The sequence below is a fragment of the Rosa chinensis genome, chromosome 5, assembly GCF_002994745.2.
Source record: "Rosa chinensis cultivar Old Blush chromosome 5, RchiOBHm-V2, whole genome shotgun sequence".
Classification (NCBI taxonomy): Eukaryota; Viridiplantae; Streptophyta; class Magnoliopsida; order Rosales; family Rosaceae; genus Rosa; species Rosa chinensis.
The window spans coordinates 20,746,098-20,766,414 of record NC_037092.1 but is presented as its reverse complement, the minus strand read 5'-3'; the positions used below and the strand labels follow the sequence as shown (position 1 = coordinate 20,766,414).

Below are 20,317 nucleotides of genomic sequence, written 5' to 3'. Positions count from 1 at the left end.
TAGTGTGAATATGTTATTAGAGAAAGATCCCCGTTGAACTTTACTATTGGCTACTTAGTACTTCGTGCAAGACACACTAGCTTATTTTAAGTTTCAATGGATGATGGCTTCTATTTTAGTGTGAATATGTCATTCGGGAAAGGTCTCTAGTAAACTTTACTGGCTCAGTATTAGCTACTTAGTACTTATTGTTCGTGTAAGACATGCTAGCTAACTTTAAATTTCAGTATGGATGATGACTTCTATTTTAGTGTAATTATGTCATTAGGAAAAGGACCCCAGTGAACTTTACTAGCTCATTATTGGCTACTTAGTACTTATTTGTTACTGTAAGACAATGTGGATGATGACTTCTATTTTAGTGTAATTATGCCATTAGAAAAAGATCATCAGTAAACTTGACCAGCTCATCATTGGCTACTTAATACTTACTTGTTCGTGCAAGACATGTTAGCTCTTTCAGTTTCAGTAGATGATGGCTTCTATTTAAGTGTGAATATGACATTAGGTAAAGGTCTCCAGTGAACTCTACTAGCTCATTATTGGCTATTTAATACTTACTTGTTCGTGCAAGACATGTTAGTTCTTTCAGTTTCAGTAGATTATGACTTCTATTTAAGTGTGAATATGCCATTAGGTAAAGGTCTCCAGTGAACTCTACTGGCTCGTCATTAGCTACTTAGTACTGAGTTGTTACTGTAAGACATGTTAGCTGACTTTAAATTTCAGTGTGGATGATGATTTCTATTTCAGTGTAAATATGCCATTAGGGAAAAGTCCCCAGTAAACTTTACTGGCTCATTATTAGCTACTTATTACTTATTTGTTCGTGTAAGACAAGTTAGCTGACTTTAATGTTAATGTGGACGATGACTTCTATTTTACACCTTCCTTAATTGCAGTTTTTCTTTGATTATTGTTGTGTTATACACCTATTGTTCATTGAATTTCTACATAGTATTAATAACATTATGATTGTTTTTTCATGTAAAAATAAACGAACAGTTGTATTAATGAAGCGTCACTTGACCTTTAAGGAACACTTCCTAATGTTGCGTTTGGATGAGACAATATTAAATTATCGAGAAATTTTGAAATGATGGAATCTAGAATTTTATCAATTCAATTTATTAATGATATTTTCTTACCTCTTCAATTACCAGATTTCATAGGTTTTAATTACAATTTCAATACATTTTCTTTTCATTTTTGTGGATCCAATTTAATTTTTGCCTTTTCTAATTAACTTGTTAGAGCAACTCCAATAGCTTCCCTATATCTTAATTTTTCTCCATTTTAGGGAAAATTTTGGCTGTTTTGCTCCAGCAGATTCTCTATAAGTATCCCTAAAATAGAGATAGTGATGAGAGAGAAAACAAAATTCTCTATATTTACAGCAATCTGTAAAATTTTAGGGAATGATTTAGGGAATAATTATGAAATCTCTAAAATAGAGAATTTCTTGGAGTTAAAGCAGAAATCTTTTTGGAGCTTTTAATTTTTGCTTCCCTATAATAGAGAAATTATAGAGAAGCTGTTGGAGATGCTCTTAGTGTAAGGTAAACTAATCTTCCATTAATTTTATTAAATTCATTTATTAAAAGAGTTGAATATTACTTCAATTTACCAAATTTGATGGGTTATAATTAAGATATTAATATATTTTATTTCCATTTTTGTGGAATCAATTTTAAATTTGACTTTTTTTTAATCAAATTTTTTTTAAAAAATTTTGTGGGTTAAAATTATGACATTAATATATATATATATATATATATATATACCATATTAATTCTACATCGAATATACATATATAAATTTTTGTACGAATTATATATATACATATATAATATAATTATATATATATATATGTTTGTGAATATATATATATATATATTTATACACACAAACACATTTGTATATAATTTATTTTTGACGAATTATATATATATATTCACAAACAAATATATATATATATAATTATATATATATCGAAAAAAAGAAAAAGAAAAAAAAACCAAAATAATATATTTTATTTTTAGATGAAAACCAAAATAATTTAGTGCCATTAGATTTTGGAAGGATAAGATAGTCTTTTTACTCTAGAATTACATGGCATGATTTGACAAATAGGTGATGTGTGTAGGTGACATGGCATGACACCTAAGTTTGAGGCCACAAATCTTAGGCCTCATTGAGGCCACAAATCATTTTCCTACTCTAAATGCAATATTAAAGAGATAAAATCTCTTAATGAAGCATTTATCCTCTAAATCAAGATAATTATCCTTAATAGTAATTACAAATTACCAATGATTATCTTAATTTCTTCATTTATCAAACGGCCACGATATGATCGTTAGGCCGATATGCCAACTGCATGGGTATAAACAAGCTAATTGTAAGGTTGAATTGAAAAATGAATAGTAGTGTTTATTGTTTAGAGTTTTGTCATATTGAGAAACAGAGTTGAGACAGAGACTGCTGGTATCAAAAACGTCATCTAAGAAATACAAGAGGTTTTGTTTTAGGTACTAACTAAATGACAGAGGGATTTAAAGAAGCATATGCTAGCAGCTCCTCATTGTTGTCAAATATGGCCATGTCTTCTTCTTTCAAAGTCAAGCGCACTTCTATGCCATCTCCATAACTAATATCCGTCAACGTAATCAAATTCTTGAGTTCTTCAGTAGCAGGAATACTCATCAGTGGCTTTCCCCATCCAAAATTGGCTTCATAGAAAGGAAACCTGCACCAACTAGTGGAGTAATAGCACTCTATATATATCATCTTTATGCATCAACTTCACTAACTCTGTTAAGAGCTCACGCACATATATCATCCACGCTAACATCATTAGTACCATAGTTTTCCTAAAACTCCCCAAACCGCTTCCTCATTTTAGCAACCAGGCCTTGAAGATCATCATCACTTTCAGCTCCTGTTGATATTGCTACAAAGAACCCTATAAGATTGCCCATCAAGTTTTCTGTAGAGGGCTGCGCCAATATATTCCTCATGTTCACAATTGGACACCATGCTGATGAAACTCTTCTACAATCCGAGTTTGCTCTTGATGCTTGCATTGCACATTTCCAAATCAATGCTGACACGACTTCAACTCGGGTAAGGATTTTGCACTGCAGCACTGACAGCTTCAGACTTAAGACATGAAATCTTCGAGGATTCAAACAAAAGTCTCCTTGTTGTACACTTTTCTATAGCAAACTCCACAATAGGTGGCGGTGAGCTGAAGAAATCCAGTGGTGGGAAAAGCGAAGCTGCAGCAATATATTGTTGTTGATGAACCACTACTCCAATATTATCGCTGGTACTAAAGCGAAGAGGAATTGCAGCCCAACTATTAATGAATGTGCTGAGTGTGTGGGCATCAATGATCTTATGCGAAGCATTGAATCCGATTGTGATTCCCCCACATTCAAAGAAGTTGATCTGGACTAGTAGAACATCATAGCCTGTGTCTCCTTTTGTAGCTCCTAAAGGAATCAATTTTTTCAGCAATTCAAGATCATGTTTGTCCAAAACCCTTGATATGAAGGAACAGGGGTAACCTGAGCTTCAAGAAACGTAACTCCTTATTGGTCATTGCAACAGACTGAAGCATTATTTAAAATTCTTCCGGCAAAGGGGTAGAAGCGAGTTAGGGTTTCGGATAGTGATCTTTTCAGAAGCTTGGTTCTTTCACCATCCAGAGAATGTTGGTGATCAACATTATTGACCTCATGATGATCACTATTGTTGGGATAGAACAAAAGTAGTGGGAAATATAGTTCAGGAGAAAGCTGATCAAAAATGGAGAGGCTAAAAAATCGAAGGTGGTGAGGAGTTGGAGATGATGGTCTAATTGTTTCTTTGTGAACAATTTCAACCTTCACCTCTGAACCCATCTTGCTATCTCCACCACTTGAGTTCCATTACAAAGAACACTCCATATAAAGCCACCGATTCACCACGCGGCCGGCAGAGCAGTGACACCCCTTGAAACTATTCAATAAGGATGTAGCAATAACAAAGATACACGTGGAGAGGGACAATGAAACCCAACAAAACATAAACGAAAAGAATCATGCAGTAGATTCAAGATGATAGGATGGAATCAATTTTTATTTTTTTCTATAATTATATTTCGATGATCTCATATTGGAATCAAAGTTTGGAAAGCTAGAAGACAGCAAGAGGATGACAGGAAAGAAGAATAATGAAAACAAGGAATGAAATGGAAACCTTAAAAGTTAACAAGATGAAAAATATAGGTCAGAAAAGATACATCATTAGTACAACTACAACTTCACAGTAGATCATTAGTACAACTACAACTTCACAGTAGAACTGATCCAAAATATAAGCGCGCAAAACAAAAACATGAAAAATTTTAAACATATATCAAGGTCTTAAGTTAGGAATGCCCCTTCTCAGCATCCCTTGTAATCATCTATTTAAGAGAAGAGAGTTTGTTAGCCAAAACATCCTTCATATATCAAAATACTATGAAAACTAAATTAATTAGAAATGATAAACAAGTAAAACTATAAATAACAGAAAATATAAAAAAATGCATAAGTCCTTTTAAGTAACTACCCACACCCACATTCGTCGGGTGTGTAGAAATTTCTTGTTATATATATCTAAGGTGATCAGTAGTTATTTAAGAAGCTTTTACATATTCTTTCATGACTTTACACAAATCTTCCACACAGAACCACCCACTAGTAGTAAGGAATTAAGGAAATCTTTCACATATTTTACCTTAATTCCTTAAACCCCTTCCTCATTTTAACAGCCAAGCTTTGAAGATCAAGTTCATTTTATGGAAAAGTCTTTGTTCTATACTTTTATTTATTTGGTCCTATTTGGGTAAAGGCCCAAAAGTTGTGGTCCACTCATATGGCTAAAGGCCCAGCCTTGCAAGCCCACTACCGTTGCTTGCCAAAACCCACATTCTTTCTTGAGTTCTTCTCTACTTCTCTTCAACTCCTTTACTCAACTCTTGTTCTTCAAGTTCGACCAAAAAAAAAACTCTTGTTCTTCAAGACTTTTGAGTTCTTTGGTCAATTTTCTAGAAGCCGCAGAATGGTTTGGCTGTGTTCTTGGGCGCCAACTCCAATTTTCTGGGAAAAAAAATTGACGTTCGAAAGTCGGTTCTTTTTTTTTTTTATACCCGATCATTTTCTCATGCAATTATTTCTTAAATAGTTCCTAAAGCTTCTATACTTCGGATTGTAGAGAGACAACCATAGCTCCTTTGGTTGCAGAGGAATGTGTATTTTTTTTTTTTTTTCCTTATGCTTAGAAGTTAGTCTGTAAAATGATATATGTACATTGAAGTGAAAATCTTTTTTTTTTTTTTATGAATCATTTAAGTATATAAATTTATACTACTGGAATGGCAAAGTTCAATTACTAGTAATAGCAACCTTCTAATATAAAGGGAAGCACTTGCAATCTTTTGGGGATAGTGGTAAATCAACAGACTTTATTTCTCAAGCATGACCACAAGGGATATGATTAGTGTTTATGATTGCTTTTCCTGTTGGAAATTTATGGTTTTACAAAAGAGTTCATTGCACATTCTGTGTCTGTTCTTAGATGGAAAATTGAGGACAGATGAAACCTCAATCTGTCATGGATCAATCACAAACGCTATCTTCATGATCATCCTGTTTATTTTGCTTGGCTTAACTATTAGGAAACTCATTCACATGAATTGAAGATCCAATTAATATTCCTACAAAAAATAATCGATGAAGAAAAGAAACCTATGCTGATAATGTTTGAATGGCAGGTTAATCTGAGTTTTGTGCAATTATGTTATTATGGAGATCATGCATGGCTCACCTTTCATTCCTCAAGAGCTTGCAAAAGAATTTTTCATCAAGAGTAGTGATATGATCAAGACATTTAAGCATCACTACAAGCATTAAAGCAAACAGACTTCATTTTTCAAACAGAAATACAAGCGTCAAAGCAGTGAAATATATGAAACTATGAAAGGTCCGGCTTTCATCCAAGAAGATTCTGAGGACGTTCTTTTTTCTTTTTTGCTAGTAGCTAAATAGCAGCTGGATTTAGAGATGCATATGCACGCAGCTCCTCATTACTACCAATTATGGCCATATCTTCTTCTTTCAAAGCCAAGGACACTTCTATACCCTTTCCATCCCTCGCATCTGTCAATTGAATTGTGTTCTTTGCTGCCATAGTACGGATACTCACCCATGATGGCTTACCCCATCCAAAATTGGCTTCATAGAAGGGAAATCTGCACCAGCTGCTGCAACTATAATTGTCTATACCATCCTTTGTCATGAGGTTCCCAGATTCCTGTATGGTTTGACATACGTCCTGCGGACTAACTCCATTAGGATATTTTTCTTTAAATTCCTCAATGCCTTTCCTGAATTTAGCAACCAAGCTTTGGATATCTACTTCAATTTCCATTGTCATTGATGCAAAGTACCAAACAAAATTCCCCAGTGAGTTCTCTGTCAAGGGCTGCCCTGATCTTTTCCGCATGTTCACCACTTGACACCACACAGATGGCCTCACAGAACCTGAGTTTGATCTTGATGCTTCTGTGGCACATTTCCAAATGAGTGCAGATACAACTTCAACACGCGTAGGATTTGGCACGGTGGCGCTGGCAGCTTTAGACTTAAGAGCATCAATCTTTGAGGCTTCAAACACAAATCTTTCTGTGACCGATTTTTCTTTAGCAAATTCAACAATAGGTTGTCGCGAGTTGAAGAAATCTAGCGGTGGACAGAGAGAAGCCACAACACCAAATTCTACAGCTGGAACCACTATATGATCACTAGCACTGGAGCCAAAGGAAACTGCAGCCCAGCTATTAATGAATTTGCTGAATGTAAAAGCATCACCGACCTTATGTGAGATGTTGACTCCGATTGCCATCCCACCACATTCGAAGAAGTTGGCCTGGACTAGTAGAAGGTGGCCTGCGACTTCTTGTGTGGATGCTATATCAGCTGGAAGCAGTTGTTTTAAAACCTCGTGATCAGGTTTTTCCAGAACTTTGGATATGGGACAGTTCACTTGGGCTTCAAGAAATGCTGCCCCATGATCATTGCAACTTATCGAAACATTATATTCAAATTTTCCTGCAAAGGGGTAGAAGTGAGTAAGGGTTTTAGACAATGATGTTTTTAGAAGGCTGGATCTTTCAGCAGCCAAAGAATGGTGATCAATATTGATCTCATTGCTACTGTTGGGATAGAAGAGAAGAAGTGGGACATAAAATTCAGGTTGAAGCTGATCAAAAACAGAGAGGCTCAAACTTTCAAGGTGGGGAGGAGTTGGAGAGGATGGTATGATTGTTTCTTTGTGAATGACTTCAACCTTGATCTCTGAACCCATCTTGCTCCACACTGAGTTCTCATAACGAAGACACTCCATATAAAGACGCAGATGGGCAACTCCAGTGAAATGCAAGTCAACTTTCTTCCTCTTTTTTTATTTTATTTCGGGTCTCAGTCAACATTCGTCACCCAACTCTCCTATGTTTGCTGGCGTTTTATATATAGCTTGCTAGTTTTCCGACTTCTTAGACTGAAACTCTGTAGGTCTCAATTTTTTAGCTGCAGACAAAATATTATCACAGGTGTATTGGTAAAAGCCTAATCAAACCTTTATATTCCTAAAATTTGGTACCAGCAAGCAGGCACAGAACCAAGAATTAAATTTAAGGTGTGCTAAATTTACCTTATGTTAGCAAGAAAAATTATTCTCAAAAATTTGGCAGAGTTTACATTATTTTGATGGAATATGTCAATTGCATAACACTTGTCAAAATATCATCCACAAGATGCCAGAGTATTATCAACTCAACTCTCAAACAATCAACACAATAAAGAAATTGTCACTATCATGGGCATTTGGGTATTAATAATACAAATTCAATATCTTTTTCTAGAAATCAATAGATTTGATTACTTACATCAAGAAATCTAGAAATACCCAAATATTCTAATTTCGTCAAAAAATTTCAGTATAGAAGAGAAGTTAAAGTGTAATACCTGAATAAGGTTGAGACATGAGAGCAGATGATTGAGGAGAGGAGATAGAGTGACTTGCTAGAGGTGAGCGTCTGAGCTTGAGAAACGCAGAACTGGGCAGTGGGCAGAGGTGAGGAGGAGAGGACAGAGAAATGGTGAAAAGGAGAGACTCAGAGACTTGTCTGTTAGTTTGCTACATGCATTAATTATATATGTTGACTTTTTTTTTTTAAGGGGTGCTATGTCTTGGTATACAAATATTAATTTTTTTCCCCCCAAAAATGTCCCGCACACCTCAGCCCACCCTTGTGTCCGTGCTTGCCAGCAAGGTTTCTAAATACCCAAAATATAGCTGGTATTCATAAAACCTGGTAGCAACCTGTGAATATTTCGCATTACTGATCTCCTAAAACGTATAATCCAATTGGCATCACTCCGAAGGAGATGCGCTCATCTGTAGCCTATTTTCCATACCTACTATACCTTTTTATTTTTTCTTTTGGTTTAATACCAACTATACCTACTATACAATTTTCTTTTTGAATTGCATTGCACTACTTAAATTCCTGTAGTCATTGTTTATAGGCTTTATATATTAATAATATGACGATAAGAACTATAATAAACTGATTGATGATGATCTGATACTAATAAAAAAATTGTAGTTGGAGGGACTACAAGGACCATGATAATAGGAAAGCTTCCATTACCACCGCCCACTGGTTATCTTCTCGTAGTCTGGTATATGCAATAGAATACTACTAGTTGGCTGGCTTTGTGGTAGATATTAAATAATTGAGAGATGTATAGTCTTGATTTCAACTTTGATCCCTAAAGCCATCTTGATCCATGATAGTAGTTTACAGAGACCATATGTAGTCATCACACAAGGACAGTAATGCAAGTCAACTGTTTTATTTTGTTCTTGATAAATAATGCAATCGATTTTTTATTGTATCATCCAGCAATATTGTATCGACCTGTGTGCTTATTAATGTCTTCCTTTATCATCATCATCAAAGGAAAAGAGAATTCGAGAGAATATTGAGATACTTTCATTGATAATAGAAATCATTTTTATATAGAAGATTACATGTACAATATCTTAGAGTACAATGTTGTAAATACCCTTAAATTTTTTATTTTTTTTTTGAAAATGAAGTTGATATCATTAGACAACAGCGAAAAAGATTGTAGTCTATCAAAACTTATATAAGAAATCCGGTAAGAAAATCCGAAACAACCTACCTAAGCTAACGCACACCATTAAGGATCACTGGAACGCTCACATTTAAGCCAGCCTAGCTATATAGAATGAAAAAACCTCGCCTCCTAGGGAAAGAAATTATTCAACTAACCCTCACTTGCCAATCACGCAATTGTGATACAAGCAAAAAACTAGAAACGCCATAGAAAATTTATAGAAGCTGATCCAACCCCACACAGGTTCAATACCCTAAAACACAACTTGAGCCCAAGCCCAAATCAAGTTGTGCCTAATAGGAAGGCTTTCCTGCCTCATCAGTCCAAGGTTGAGCCCAACCCCACTTGAGCCCATCAACTCAAGCTTGAGCCTAGGCCCAAGCCCAAACTCGAGCCAATAGGGCAGAAACCTTAAACCACTGCTGCTAAGCTACCTCCGCCGCCGTTAGGTCCGGCAGCCAGCCTATCCACCATTGCATTAGAACTGCAATCAGAACCACCAGCGGCCTGTCAAACTTTGCAGAAAACTTGAACTGCTGCAGTCCGAAAACTTCAACCCAGAATCCCAAATCAAAGCAAAGCAACTCTCAGACCCAAATTCACCAAATCATCAATCTGAAATCTAAAACGATCGACCAACGACCTCCAACAGATCGTTCACCTGCGTCGGTCAGAAGTCAAGCCGTTGTATTCCGAACTACGACCTAAAAGCCCATATTAGAGCAATCTAATCGAAGCCTCTCAGCCCCGAATCCACCAACACGACCACCGCCAACGCAACTGCACAGAGCTTTCCTCCACAAACCAATAACCAGGACAGTCTCACCAAGCCGTGACCGGTGCTGCGATCGGATCTGACGGCCGCCTCTTTGCACGTCACCCTAGGCTTAGGGTTTTGACTTTTTTTTTTTTAATTGGGGTCGTGACCCAATTGTAATACCCTTAAACTTGTAAATAGAAGAAATGTTATCTCTATTTAGATGCTTGGACTTGTTTAAAGGAACTAAATAATATGTTATTAAAATGAAACCTAATTTAAGGTCTCAAGTTTAAAGTTGAAGTTAGAATAAATCTGTATAATTTTTCAGATACCCGAATTAATATTTATGAGATATAATTTGGGGGTTGAAAGAAAAGGAAAAAAAATATTATTAAAAGAAATTTGAGGTGTCGCAATGAGGGCCCTTTATTTTTTTACCACTTGATCAGGATCCTTCATTTGATTTCATTGGGGTTATATAAATAATCATATATATCAGATTGAGAGGAGAGAGGAGAAGGGTACTCTGAATCTTTCTGGAGTCCACTCTCCTTCTCAGCTCGTTGGCACATGACGTCTCTATGTCACTAGACCATAGATTTTGATGGCTTGACGATGGATTTGCTAGGGCTGTGAAGTGATTCACTGATTCAGGTTCTTTCTTATCCTTGCACCCACCAATAGCGATCAATCGAAGGCAGTGGTAAGATCGAATGATCCATAAGGTACTGGTCTTCTAGATCCTGTGCTTTTGTTTCAATTTCAATTGACGTTTAATAAATAAAGATAATATTAAGAAGAAACTCAATGGAAGGATTTGATTTAGACTATTTTTTTTAATTGATTCTTTCGTTTAATCCAGATTCATGTGTTATAAATTATCCTAATCAAATACGGATTAGGATATGTAGAATATTATACCCTATTACAACTACAAGAAGTAATCATGTTTGGGTCAGGCACATATAATTTGAGTTTTCTTCAACACTCACCCTTGTGTCATCCAAACATTGGTACTTCTCACGTTGCCTTATTAAAAACTTTGCCGAGTAACAAAAACTTAGTGGGCCAAAAATACCTCGATTGAAGGGAAAAAAAATTAGTACAACACCACCTAGTACAATTGAAAATCATAGGTTGGAATAAGGAAAATAGTTAGCTTTTAATTTATCTATCATTCCCACCACCTACAAAACGCCTCAGTCATCATTGGTAGCTAGCGCATCCATCTAGAACATCTAATCTAGATTGGATTCGGGTCGTTGGCCAAGCCACGTGTCCATACAGATCTGTGACGCCCTTTTAATTAACTAAACTGCCTACACTTCCAATTACGAGTTCCAAGACGAGATGGTCCTGATACTCCTTTGCCCACGACTAGAACATCAGTCAAAAAAGCCGCCACATGCTCAGCCGCAAAACCCAAATTGGGTTTGCACATATCCACCAAATCTTAACCTATATCCCTCTTCAACACAGCTAAGGCCAAGCTAAGAAGACACACGAACTAGGGAACCTTAATGGCCGGTTAGAACATCGGTCAAAAAAGCCGCCACCTGCTCAACTGCAAAACCAAAATTGAGAGTTTCAAGGATTGATCAAACTACTTTGAAATCATGGAAGCAAGTGAAGAAGAAGATCCTGAGGATGAGAGTTTTGAAGATGAGTCGGTGGATGAAGCTTATCTGAGCTTTAAGGTGACATGAATGCTATCATGGAAGCAAGTGAAGAAGAATATCCCAAGGATGAGAGCTTTGAAGCTGAGTAGGTGGATGAAGCTTATCTGAGCTTCAGAATAACATGAATGATATTAGGTAGCAAATGAAGAGGAAGCATGCTGCCTCTGAGAGTGAGACATTGTTTTTTGTCTATATAGCCTGCTTAGAATCTACATTTTGAAATGTGCCAATATGTACGTTCGATTAGAACATCGTCTTTTGTAATAGATATATATATATATATATATATATATATATATATTTCATAACATCTTTAGTTAACGTTTTTTAAACTTATGATTGTAACTATATTATGTATAAATTTAAGTAAAAAAAGGCAAGCTCACAGCATCGCGCAGGTCTAGTGTCTAGTTTCACAAGGCCTCCTAAGTAAAATTACAACAACAACAAAGGCCCGAGAGGGCCCAAACAAAAAACACAAAAACAACGACTGGCCAAATACTTGAGCAATCACACCACAACCTACAACCATCGACAAGAAGAACAAAGCTACCGCACCACAATAAAGTAGCCAACAACAAAATCCATCCAAATCGAAAGATCGAGGAATTAAGAGACCCATGACGATTTCAATGTACCTAGCCACTAAATTTCCAAATGTCAGTATAGACATCACCTTCATCACATTGAGCATATTCAGTCAAGAAGAGAACCAAGGTAACTAGAATAAAAACTGCCACCATGGAGGCCGGTTGAAATAAATAGGTGTGATCCGACAGATGACCAAAGAGAAAAGCATTGAAAGAGTACGCAGTCTCTTGTAGCATCAACCAGTGCACTAGTTGGTAGATTCTACTTTGAACAAAGCTCTGAGGAGCCAAGAAACTGACCATGGTAGAACAAATGACAAAGGAAATTGGGAAAAAGGGGAACCACTTAAGGAAGGGGAAAGACGAACACCGAGCAAAAACACCCATGACTGCAAGCGGGGAGAAAATTGAAAAGGAAAAGCCAAGAATAGATACATAAAGCATCTAGGTGAGAGAAAATTGAAGAATGGTGACTCCCCCAACTCTCAAGCTGATGAGCCAGATAAAAAAATGATCAAGATCTAGTAAGAGAGGGAAAAGGAGTAGGAAAACTGAGTTAGTGAGAATGAAGTCTTTCTCTATCTAAAAGGGAGGAAAACATGTGCTAGCAACCAAGCTTTAGAGATTTGCTTCACTTTCTTTTGTCTTTGCTGCCAACACTTCTACAATATTTCACATTAAATTGGTTTGTCTAATATTTTCCGCATGTTTTTGGCTTGAATCTAGACGGTTGGCCTTGTGGAACCCAACTTTGATCTTGATGCTTCCATTGCACATTTCCATATATCACATTTAAACCAGTTAGCTAACTCTATGGAAACATTTGAAATCTACTTATTATTGACTTAAACATTTACTACGCAACATGCATGATAAACTTTTATATAGTCCAAAAATATGATCCCTTTAGAGAACTATTTAAGCTAAAAATGCAATTAAAAAAAATAGTCCATTGCATTTATTTGATTTAGAAAAATTAAAGTTTACTAAATGAACAAGACATTTATGTAACCAGACAATAAAACCCTATAAGAGAGTTTTTCTCTCAACCTAGTCTTCAATGGTGCCTAGCTCTTATTCCCTAGTTTCCTGCTATCGCTCTCTTCTCGACTTCTCTTCATCCAATGGCTTCCATTGATGCATGTCACAGTAAGCTTCACTGCTTCCCTTGCCCTCGCTGAAGGAGATAGCCGGAAAGATTGGTGGTGGCCTCGTTCACAAGTCCTCCCAACCTTTTTTGATTGGAAAACCTCTGACCTGCAAGCTGGTTGATCCTAAGGCAGAAAGGAATGGGCTAGAGATTTATTCTTGTTCTCCTTTGAATCAGTGCATGATCGCAACAAGGTACTCCGAGGTGGGAGTTGGTATTTTGATCAAGCCCTAGTTTGCTTTGAAGAGTATGACGGCGTCAAACCTCTTCATGAAAATCCTGCAGCTATTGGTACTGTTTCTAGCCCTAGAGACAAGGGCAAAGGAAAGTTTTAAACTTTCCTGGTCTTCTTGCCTAATACTAAAAGTATGGTCTTCTACTACTTTCATCTTAGTTTCTCTAGTTGTACACAAATTAAGGTCTCTAGGCGACTAGGTTACTATTCAAATGGAAGTCAATAGTGAGGATTTTGTTTCTTTGTTGTTAGGCTCAATAAGTGAGCGTATGTGTTAATAGTGAGAGTCACCTGTCTTTTACTTGGCAGCTTGTGCCATTTATGATTTTAGTATGAGCCAACATCTGGTGTACGTGGCTTCTGGTCATGGATAAATAATGAAATTATCTATTCTTAAAAAAAAAAAAAAAACAAGATTAACAGACTTTAAATCTAAACAAAACTAATCACTCAGATGAATGAATAATTAAAATGCAAATTAAACATGGAATCTGGTGTGAAAAGTACATAGGAACTAGATAATATTACTAGTACTAAACATCTACTTCCTTATATAACATACAAGTTTTCTGATACTAGGACTCCGCTAAGCTTTCATCCTCACACAAGAGGAGGCTTTATTTTTTTATTTTTTTCTTAGGGTGGGGGTAACATATCAATTAATAATAGGATTGCGAGAGGCATATGCAAGCTTATCTTTTCACCAAATAGAGATGCAGGATTGCGTGAATTAGATTTATGTTAATTGGCATTGGCTGATGCCATAACATCGCAAACATGTCAATTTTTTCACACAGGGCGTATATAACTAGGCAACAGATACATGTGTAGGGTTGAAAACACAATCTATTAATTACGATTTTGCAGATCACGCAAAATATTTATGTGCCTATTAATGTTGTATAACTTGTACTTTGCTTATAAAGTGATGTGAATCTTTCAAAAGCGATAAGGCGGAGGAATTTTTTTTTTTAGTAAGTCGACCTTGTATAAGTGGATTGAAACAATTTATGCATATGTTGTAAAATTTCAGCCAATTCTGTTCTTGTTTCAGCTTCGATCCACAAAGTCAACTGAATACCTTTATAACCCTATATTTATAAATTACATTCCTCAAAGGGGAACCCCATCGAGACATAAGAAGCTATAGTAACTGATCGTTGGATGTAACGATTGGAATATTTTATGGTCATAATCAAAATATTATCTGCTTTCGACTTTGTTTCATAACCGATCCACTCAGTCAACCACCGTGACCTCAAACTTTCCCTATCTAGTTGTCACAAACTTTATGGGATCACTTTCCATGATCATCTCTCGTATGGTCTCCCTCTGGTACACATGTGCAAAAACTCGAGGGACATCACGGTTACTTCTTCTACCCACTACACTAATTAATAAATTAGAGAAGTGTTACGTCAACATCCACTTGAAAAATTAATTTCACATTTTCTTTTCACAATTTTGTTTCCAATTAATTTTAATGTCACTAATTTGGACTGTTTAGAACAATAGCCAAGTTTGTTGAAGCCCATAGAATACGCACAGGCCCAAAGTACCACCAATCCTAGGCCTATGTTGAGGTCTCTGCCCGACCCATTTACAAGGCTTAAAATCTAAATCGCTCGAGAAAGAGCGAGGGTTTCTACAATTTTCTTTTTCCCTTTCGGCGTTTCCCTCCCAAAGCCTCTGCAGAGTCTGAAACCTATCTTCCCCTCACACTCATTTGATTAGGTCTACACAGATCTCACACCCACCATGCAATCCCAAGTGCTCGTTCTCAGTAAGCTTCGTCTCTCTTTCTCTCTCTCTAACGCTTGATTACTGTAAAGTTCACTTCTTTTGGTTCTTCGTTCATCTGGGTATGCCAGAAAGCTTGTGTTCTGGGTTGTTTGCTGCTTTAGTGGATGAGATTTGAGTTGCGGTGAGAACCCATTTGCTCGGTTTCGCTGATCTTGGTTTGTTTTGATTGATTTTTGGGCAGAGGACTCTTTGAAGCGGGAGTCTGGGAGTAAAGTGCACCATGCTAATATCCAGGCTTCAAAGGTAAGGAGAAGGATATAGGTCTATTGGATCCGCGCGTTTTGTTTCGTATTACAATGTTAACCCACATCGGTTTTTGAGAAATTTCTTTAATAATCTGTTAAATTTGTTAGGGTTTGTGTTTTTTTCTTTATGTTCATGGAGAGATTTTTGAGAGAGATTATAGCTTTGTGTAGGTGCTGTTCTATGTGGTTTTGGTTTTGTCCTGTTGTGGGAGAGAATTACTAAATATGAACAATGGTAGTTAAATTGGAAATGAAATGAAATTTATAGGGAAATTTTGTTTTGTGTTTGTCTTGATTGTATTCTAATTTCTGGATGAGTTCACATCAGTATTATCCTGGTGACTATGAAACTTTAATTGCCAGATACACATACCTTTTGAGTTCCGTGAGCAGATTATGCTTCTAGAAAGTTAGACAACATAGTTATGTAAGGGATAAGGGGAAATTATGATTTCAAGTGCTTATCGGAAATGTTTCTTTTTTGAGAAAAAAAAAAAAAAGAGTGTGTCTCAGTTCTGATACTTTTAGTGATTAAGCTCTCAGGACCATGAAACTTATAAATATTCTGTTGATGACAGGCTGTTGCTGACATCATCCGTACAACCTTGGGACCGAGGTCCATGTTAAAGATGCTACTGGATGCTAGTGGAGGTAATCCTTTTGCCTTAAGTGGAAAATTTTTACTGTATTTATCTGCGTCTAGCCTCGTGCATCTCTATTATGCGCATTTTCTATCCTGAAGGATTTTGTTTTCGGTGTTAATGCATTTGCATAACTCTAACAAAGTTGTTCTCCTCATTGCTAACAGGTATTGTAGTAACCAATGATGGGAATGCCATTCTGCGAGAATTGGATCTTGCGCACCCAGCAGCAAAGGCACGATAGTCTTCTTGAATTCCTCTTTCTCCAAGTTGAATTGCTTTTGTTTAACAGTTACTTTATCCTTTATTTTCTCTATTGGTGTCTCTTGCATGAAATGCTAGTTTCTGCTTCTCGGTGTTTTATGCTCTCTCCCCATTTAACTTAATATCTCTATGTTATACTTATCGATTGTCTTCCAAAATTTGTGATGACAGTCGATGATTGAATTAAGCCGCACACAAGATGAAGAAGTTGGTGATGGAACAACATCTGTCATTATTCTTGGTATGGTTTGAGCATTAAAACCTCAAAGCAATGTGCTGCATGTGTAGTACTAACATATATATATATATATTAATCTTTTTGGTTAAGATATGATGAACAAGAGATTTCTTTTTGGTATTGATAAGTACCTGTTAAACTTTTTCCAGCAAAGTTATATTTTGCTACATAAATACGTGGGAGATTTGATTCAAGGGGGCGCTTTGAAAAGGATACATATTGAAAGCATGATTGAGGCTTTACTAGATGTTTAATTATGTTACTATAAATGTAGTGCAACACATATAAAGTTATATACTGTCTCTTACATTTGGTCTGATATTTGTTGAAGCTGGTGAGATGTTACATGTTGCCGAAGCATTTATTGACCAGCATTTTCATCCTACTGTCATTTGCCGAGGTAATTTGAAAGATCTTACTATTTTTCTTTCAATTACAGCTTTAGATATGTGTATGTTCTTATAATTTTTGTTTTGTTTTATTGTAGCCTACAATAAAGCCCTGGAAGATGCTATTGCTGTGCTTGACAAAATAGCAATGACCATTGACGTGACAGATCGTAAGTTTCTTTAGTTTTTGTCTAGTCATTATCAAGGTCTGTGTACAGTATTTGTATCTAATGTCCAGAATCTGGTTTTTGAGCTCTCAGTTAGTCTAACTCATGATTAATGAGTTGGTAATATAATTCATTGAGGTTGCTACACCTTATGCTCCTCACATTCAATTTGGGATTGATACTACAGCTTCAGCTTTTGCTTAATAGAAGTAGAAACTAGGCATAACTCTATATCCACTGATGACACCTGTAGGGCAAAATGGAAGCTGGACACCTATATCTGTGTCCAATGGCAATTCCGCAATTGTAACTTAAACATTTATTGCGTTTTTGTGATATTATTTTCAGATATATTTGAATCATGAGTTTAAAGTGTGACCAAGTAAAGGACAACATGTCAAAAAGAATAAACAGACTAAACTTCTGAATTATACTTCCAGTGACAGTTTTACAGTGATAATGTGGTTTATTTTTTTCCTTTGACTTGTTTGTCTTGAACAATATAATCTGCAAATCTTCAAATAATTACTTCTGGCATGCAACTTATGTACACATTACATGGCAGGTGCAACAATGTTGGGGCTGATTAAAAGTTGTATCGGTACAAAGTTCACTGGTCAGTTCGGAGATTTAATTGCTGTAAGTACTATTTCCAGATAAATGTTTATCGATTTCCAAGTATAAAGGTCTTTTCCTGTAGGAAGATGAAAGTTATGTTAAGCTGATATGATTGATTTGCTTCTTTTTTTGTGTACTCAGGATTTAGCCCTTGATGCCACTAGAATAGTTGGAGTGGACCTCGGCCAGGGTTTACGAGAAGTGGATATTAAAAAGTACATCAAGGTTGAGAAGGTTCCTGGTGGCCAGTTGGAAGATTCAGTGGTTCTGAAAGGAGTAATGATTAACAAAGATGTCATTGCTCCTGGAAAAATGAGAAGAAAGATTGTCAATCCGCGGATCATGCTTCTTGATTGTCCTCTTGAGTATAAGAAAGGCGAGAACCAAACAAATGCTGAGTTGCTTAAAGAGGAAGATTGGGGACTCCTCCTGAAGTTAGAAGAAGAATACATTGAGGGCCTCTGTGTGCAGATATTGAAGTTCAAACCAGATGTTGTGATTACAGAAAAGGGGCTCAGTGACCTGGCATGCCATTATCTGAGCAAGGCCGGTGTTACTGCAATTAGGAGGTTGAGAAAAACAGATAATAACAGAATTGCCAAGGCTTGTGGGGCAGTTATTGTCAACAGACCCGATGAACTGCAAGAATCTGATATTGGAACTGGGGCTGGATTATTTGAGGTTAAAAAAATTGGAGATGAGTTCTTTACATTCATCGTTGATTGCAAAGATCCCAAGGCATGTACAGTACTCTTAAGAGGTCCGAGTAAGGATATGTTAAACGAAGTGGAAAGAAATTTACAGGTATGTCTGTTTTATTTGTTTCCCTTTTTTCCCCAATTTTGTTGAATAAAACTATAAAATGCTGAAATATCTTATTTAATCATGTTCTGTTCATAGGATGCCATGGCAGTAGCAAGAAATATCCTGAAGAATCCAAAACTTGTTCCTGGTGGTGGTGCTGCAGAGTTAACTGTTTCTGCTACACTGAAGCAAAAGAGCTCATCTATTGAAGGTATAGAAAAGGTAAAGCTCTTTCCTCACCCCAAAGTCTTGTATATTTGTATAAGTGATTCAAAATTCCGGAAATTGGTAATCTGAACACTAGGGAGGTAAGATTAAAAACTTGCTGTTGCTTCACTTTATTTGCTTTTAGAAGTAGTTTTGGGGTTAAATTTGTGTTTTTATGGTGGAACAGTGGCCATATGAAGCTGCTGCTGTAGCTTTTGAGGCTATACCACGAACATTGGCTCAGAACTGTGGGGTTAATGTCATTAGAACGATGACAGCGCTGCAAGGAAAGGTTTGATCCTCAACTTTATGGTTCTTCTCTGTTTTAGTATCATTATATTCTTTCTTTGTACGTACTAAATCCTCATTTGTATTTTGACCTCATTCTATTCCATAGCACGCAAATGGTGAAAATGCATGGATTGGCATAGATGGTAACACTGGTGCCATGACTGACGTAAAAGAGAAAAAGGTATGTTTTCTCAAGTTTTCTTCATTTTCTTGTAATGTAGTTTCAAACTACAGTTTTTCTCTCCTTGCTCTCCTTTTACCTAGTTAATTTTGTTGGATTTGTTATTCTAAACAGCATTCGTGTGACTGGAATGCTGTTGCCATGTTTGACCAGCCATCCCCTAGTTTTACTAAATGTCCATAATTGAGCATCCCCAGTTCAAATTTTGTATTTGTAAATATTTGCTAATTGCTTATATTTTGATTCCAGATCTGGGATGCCTACAATGTGAAGGCACAGACCTTTAAGACAGCCATAGAAAGTGCTTGCCTACTTCTCAGAATTGATGACATTGTGAGTGGGATTAAGAAGAAGCAGCCTGCTGGAAGCAAAGCTCCTTCAAAGCCTCAAGTTGAGACAGAAGGAGATGCAGATAATGAGCAAATAATTCCCGAGTGAGGATTGCTGATGTGCGAGTCATAGTGCTTCTTGAGTTGCTTCTTCATTTGACTCGAGCAAACATTATGAGTTTTGAGGAAGAGAGATGTCTTGTAGGTTTGTAATGTCCCATCACTTGGGGCCGTGTGTGTGTGTGTTTTTTTTCTTCATCTCTCTTCTTCGGTCTACGAGGGGTTGGGGGAAAGAATAGAGGTTTTGATGGAGATGCTAGTATCTTTCCCTTCTCATCCATCTATGGAGTACTTTCTTTTTCTTTCTTTTAGCATAGATGGAGTGAGGCATTTAGAAGACTGAGTTACCCTTTATATGAACAGTTGTGTAGACATTCACTTCTTCAGTTCTTCAATCTCAACCATCACTTAACCGAAATATTTTGTCATT

At 36.4% G+C, this 20,317-nt stretch overlaps 3 protein-coding genes across 4 annotated transcripts; 1 reads left to right on the top strand and 2 right to left on the bottom strand.

The window, feature by feature from the left end:
- Window positions 1–3,117: 3,117 nt before the first annotated feature.
- Window positions 3,118–3,908, bottom strand: LOC112203397 (salutaridinol 7-O-acetyltransferase). Its single transcript, XM_024344370.1, has 2 exons — window positions 3,707–3,908; window positions 3,118–3,497 (listed from the first exon to the last, which is right to left on the bottom strand). The coding sequence occupies exons 1-2, from the start codon at window positions 3,906–3,908 to the stop codon at window positions 3,118–3,120; spliced, it is 582 nt and encodes a 193-aa protein (XP_024200138.1).
- A 1,999-nt stretch (window positions 3,909–5,907) lies between these two features.
- LOC112201750 (BAHD acyltransferase At5g47980) lies at window positions 5,908–8,210 on the bottom strand. 2 transcript variants are annotated; one of them, XM_024342670.2, is made up of 2 exons: window positions 8,055–8,210; window positions 5,908–7,616 (listed from the first exon to the last, which is right to left on the bottom strand). In XM_024342670.2, the coding sequence occupies exon 2, from the start codon at window positions 7,432–7,434 to the stop codon at window positions 6,070–6,072; it is 1,365 nt and encodes a 454-aa protein (XP_024198438.1). In that variant the 5' UTR covers window positions 7,435–7,616; window positions 8,055–8,210; the 3' UTR covers window positions 5,908–6,069. The 2 variants fall into 2 exon arrangements, with proteins under 2 accessions (XP_024198438.1, XP_040363229.1); XM_040507295.1 differs by having other exon boundaries at window positions 5,908–7,139; window positions 8,055–8,204.
- A 7,062-nt stretch (window positions 8,211–15,272) lies between these two features.
- LOC112164675 (T-complex protein 1 subunit gamma) lies at window positions 15,273–20,305 on the top strand. Its single transcript, XM_024300962.2, has 13 exons — window positions 15,273–15,433; window positions 15,635–15,696; window positions 16,277–16,349; window positions 16,507–16,574; window positions 16,775–16,844; window positions 17,173–17,241; window positions 17,329–17,400; window positions 17,963–18,036; window positions 18,157–18,819; window positions 18,916–19,041; window positions 19,214–19,318; window positions 19,424–19,498; window positions 19,748–20,305. Exons 1-13 carry the CDS (start codon window positions 15,409–15,411, stop codon window positions 19,934–19,936), a joined length of 1,671 nt encoding a protein of 556 aa, XP_024156730.1. The 5' UTR covers window positions 15,273–15,408; the 3' UTR covers window positions 19,937–20,305.
- The last annotated feature ends 12 nt before the right edge of the window (window positions 20,306–20,317 follow it).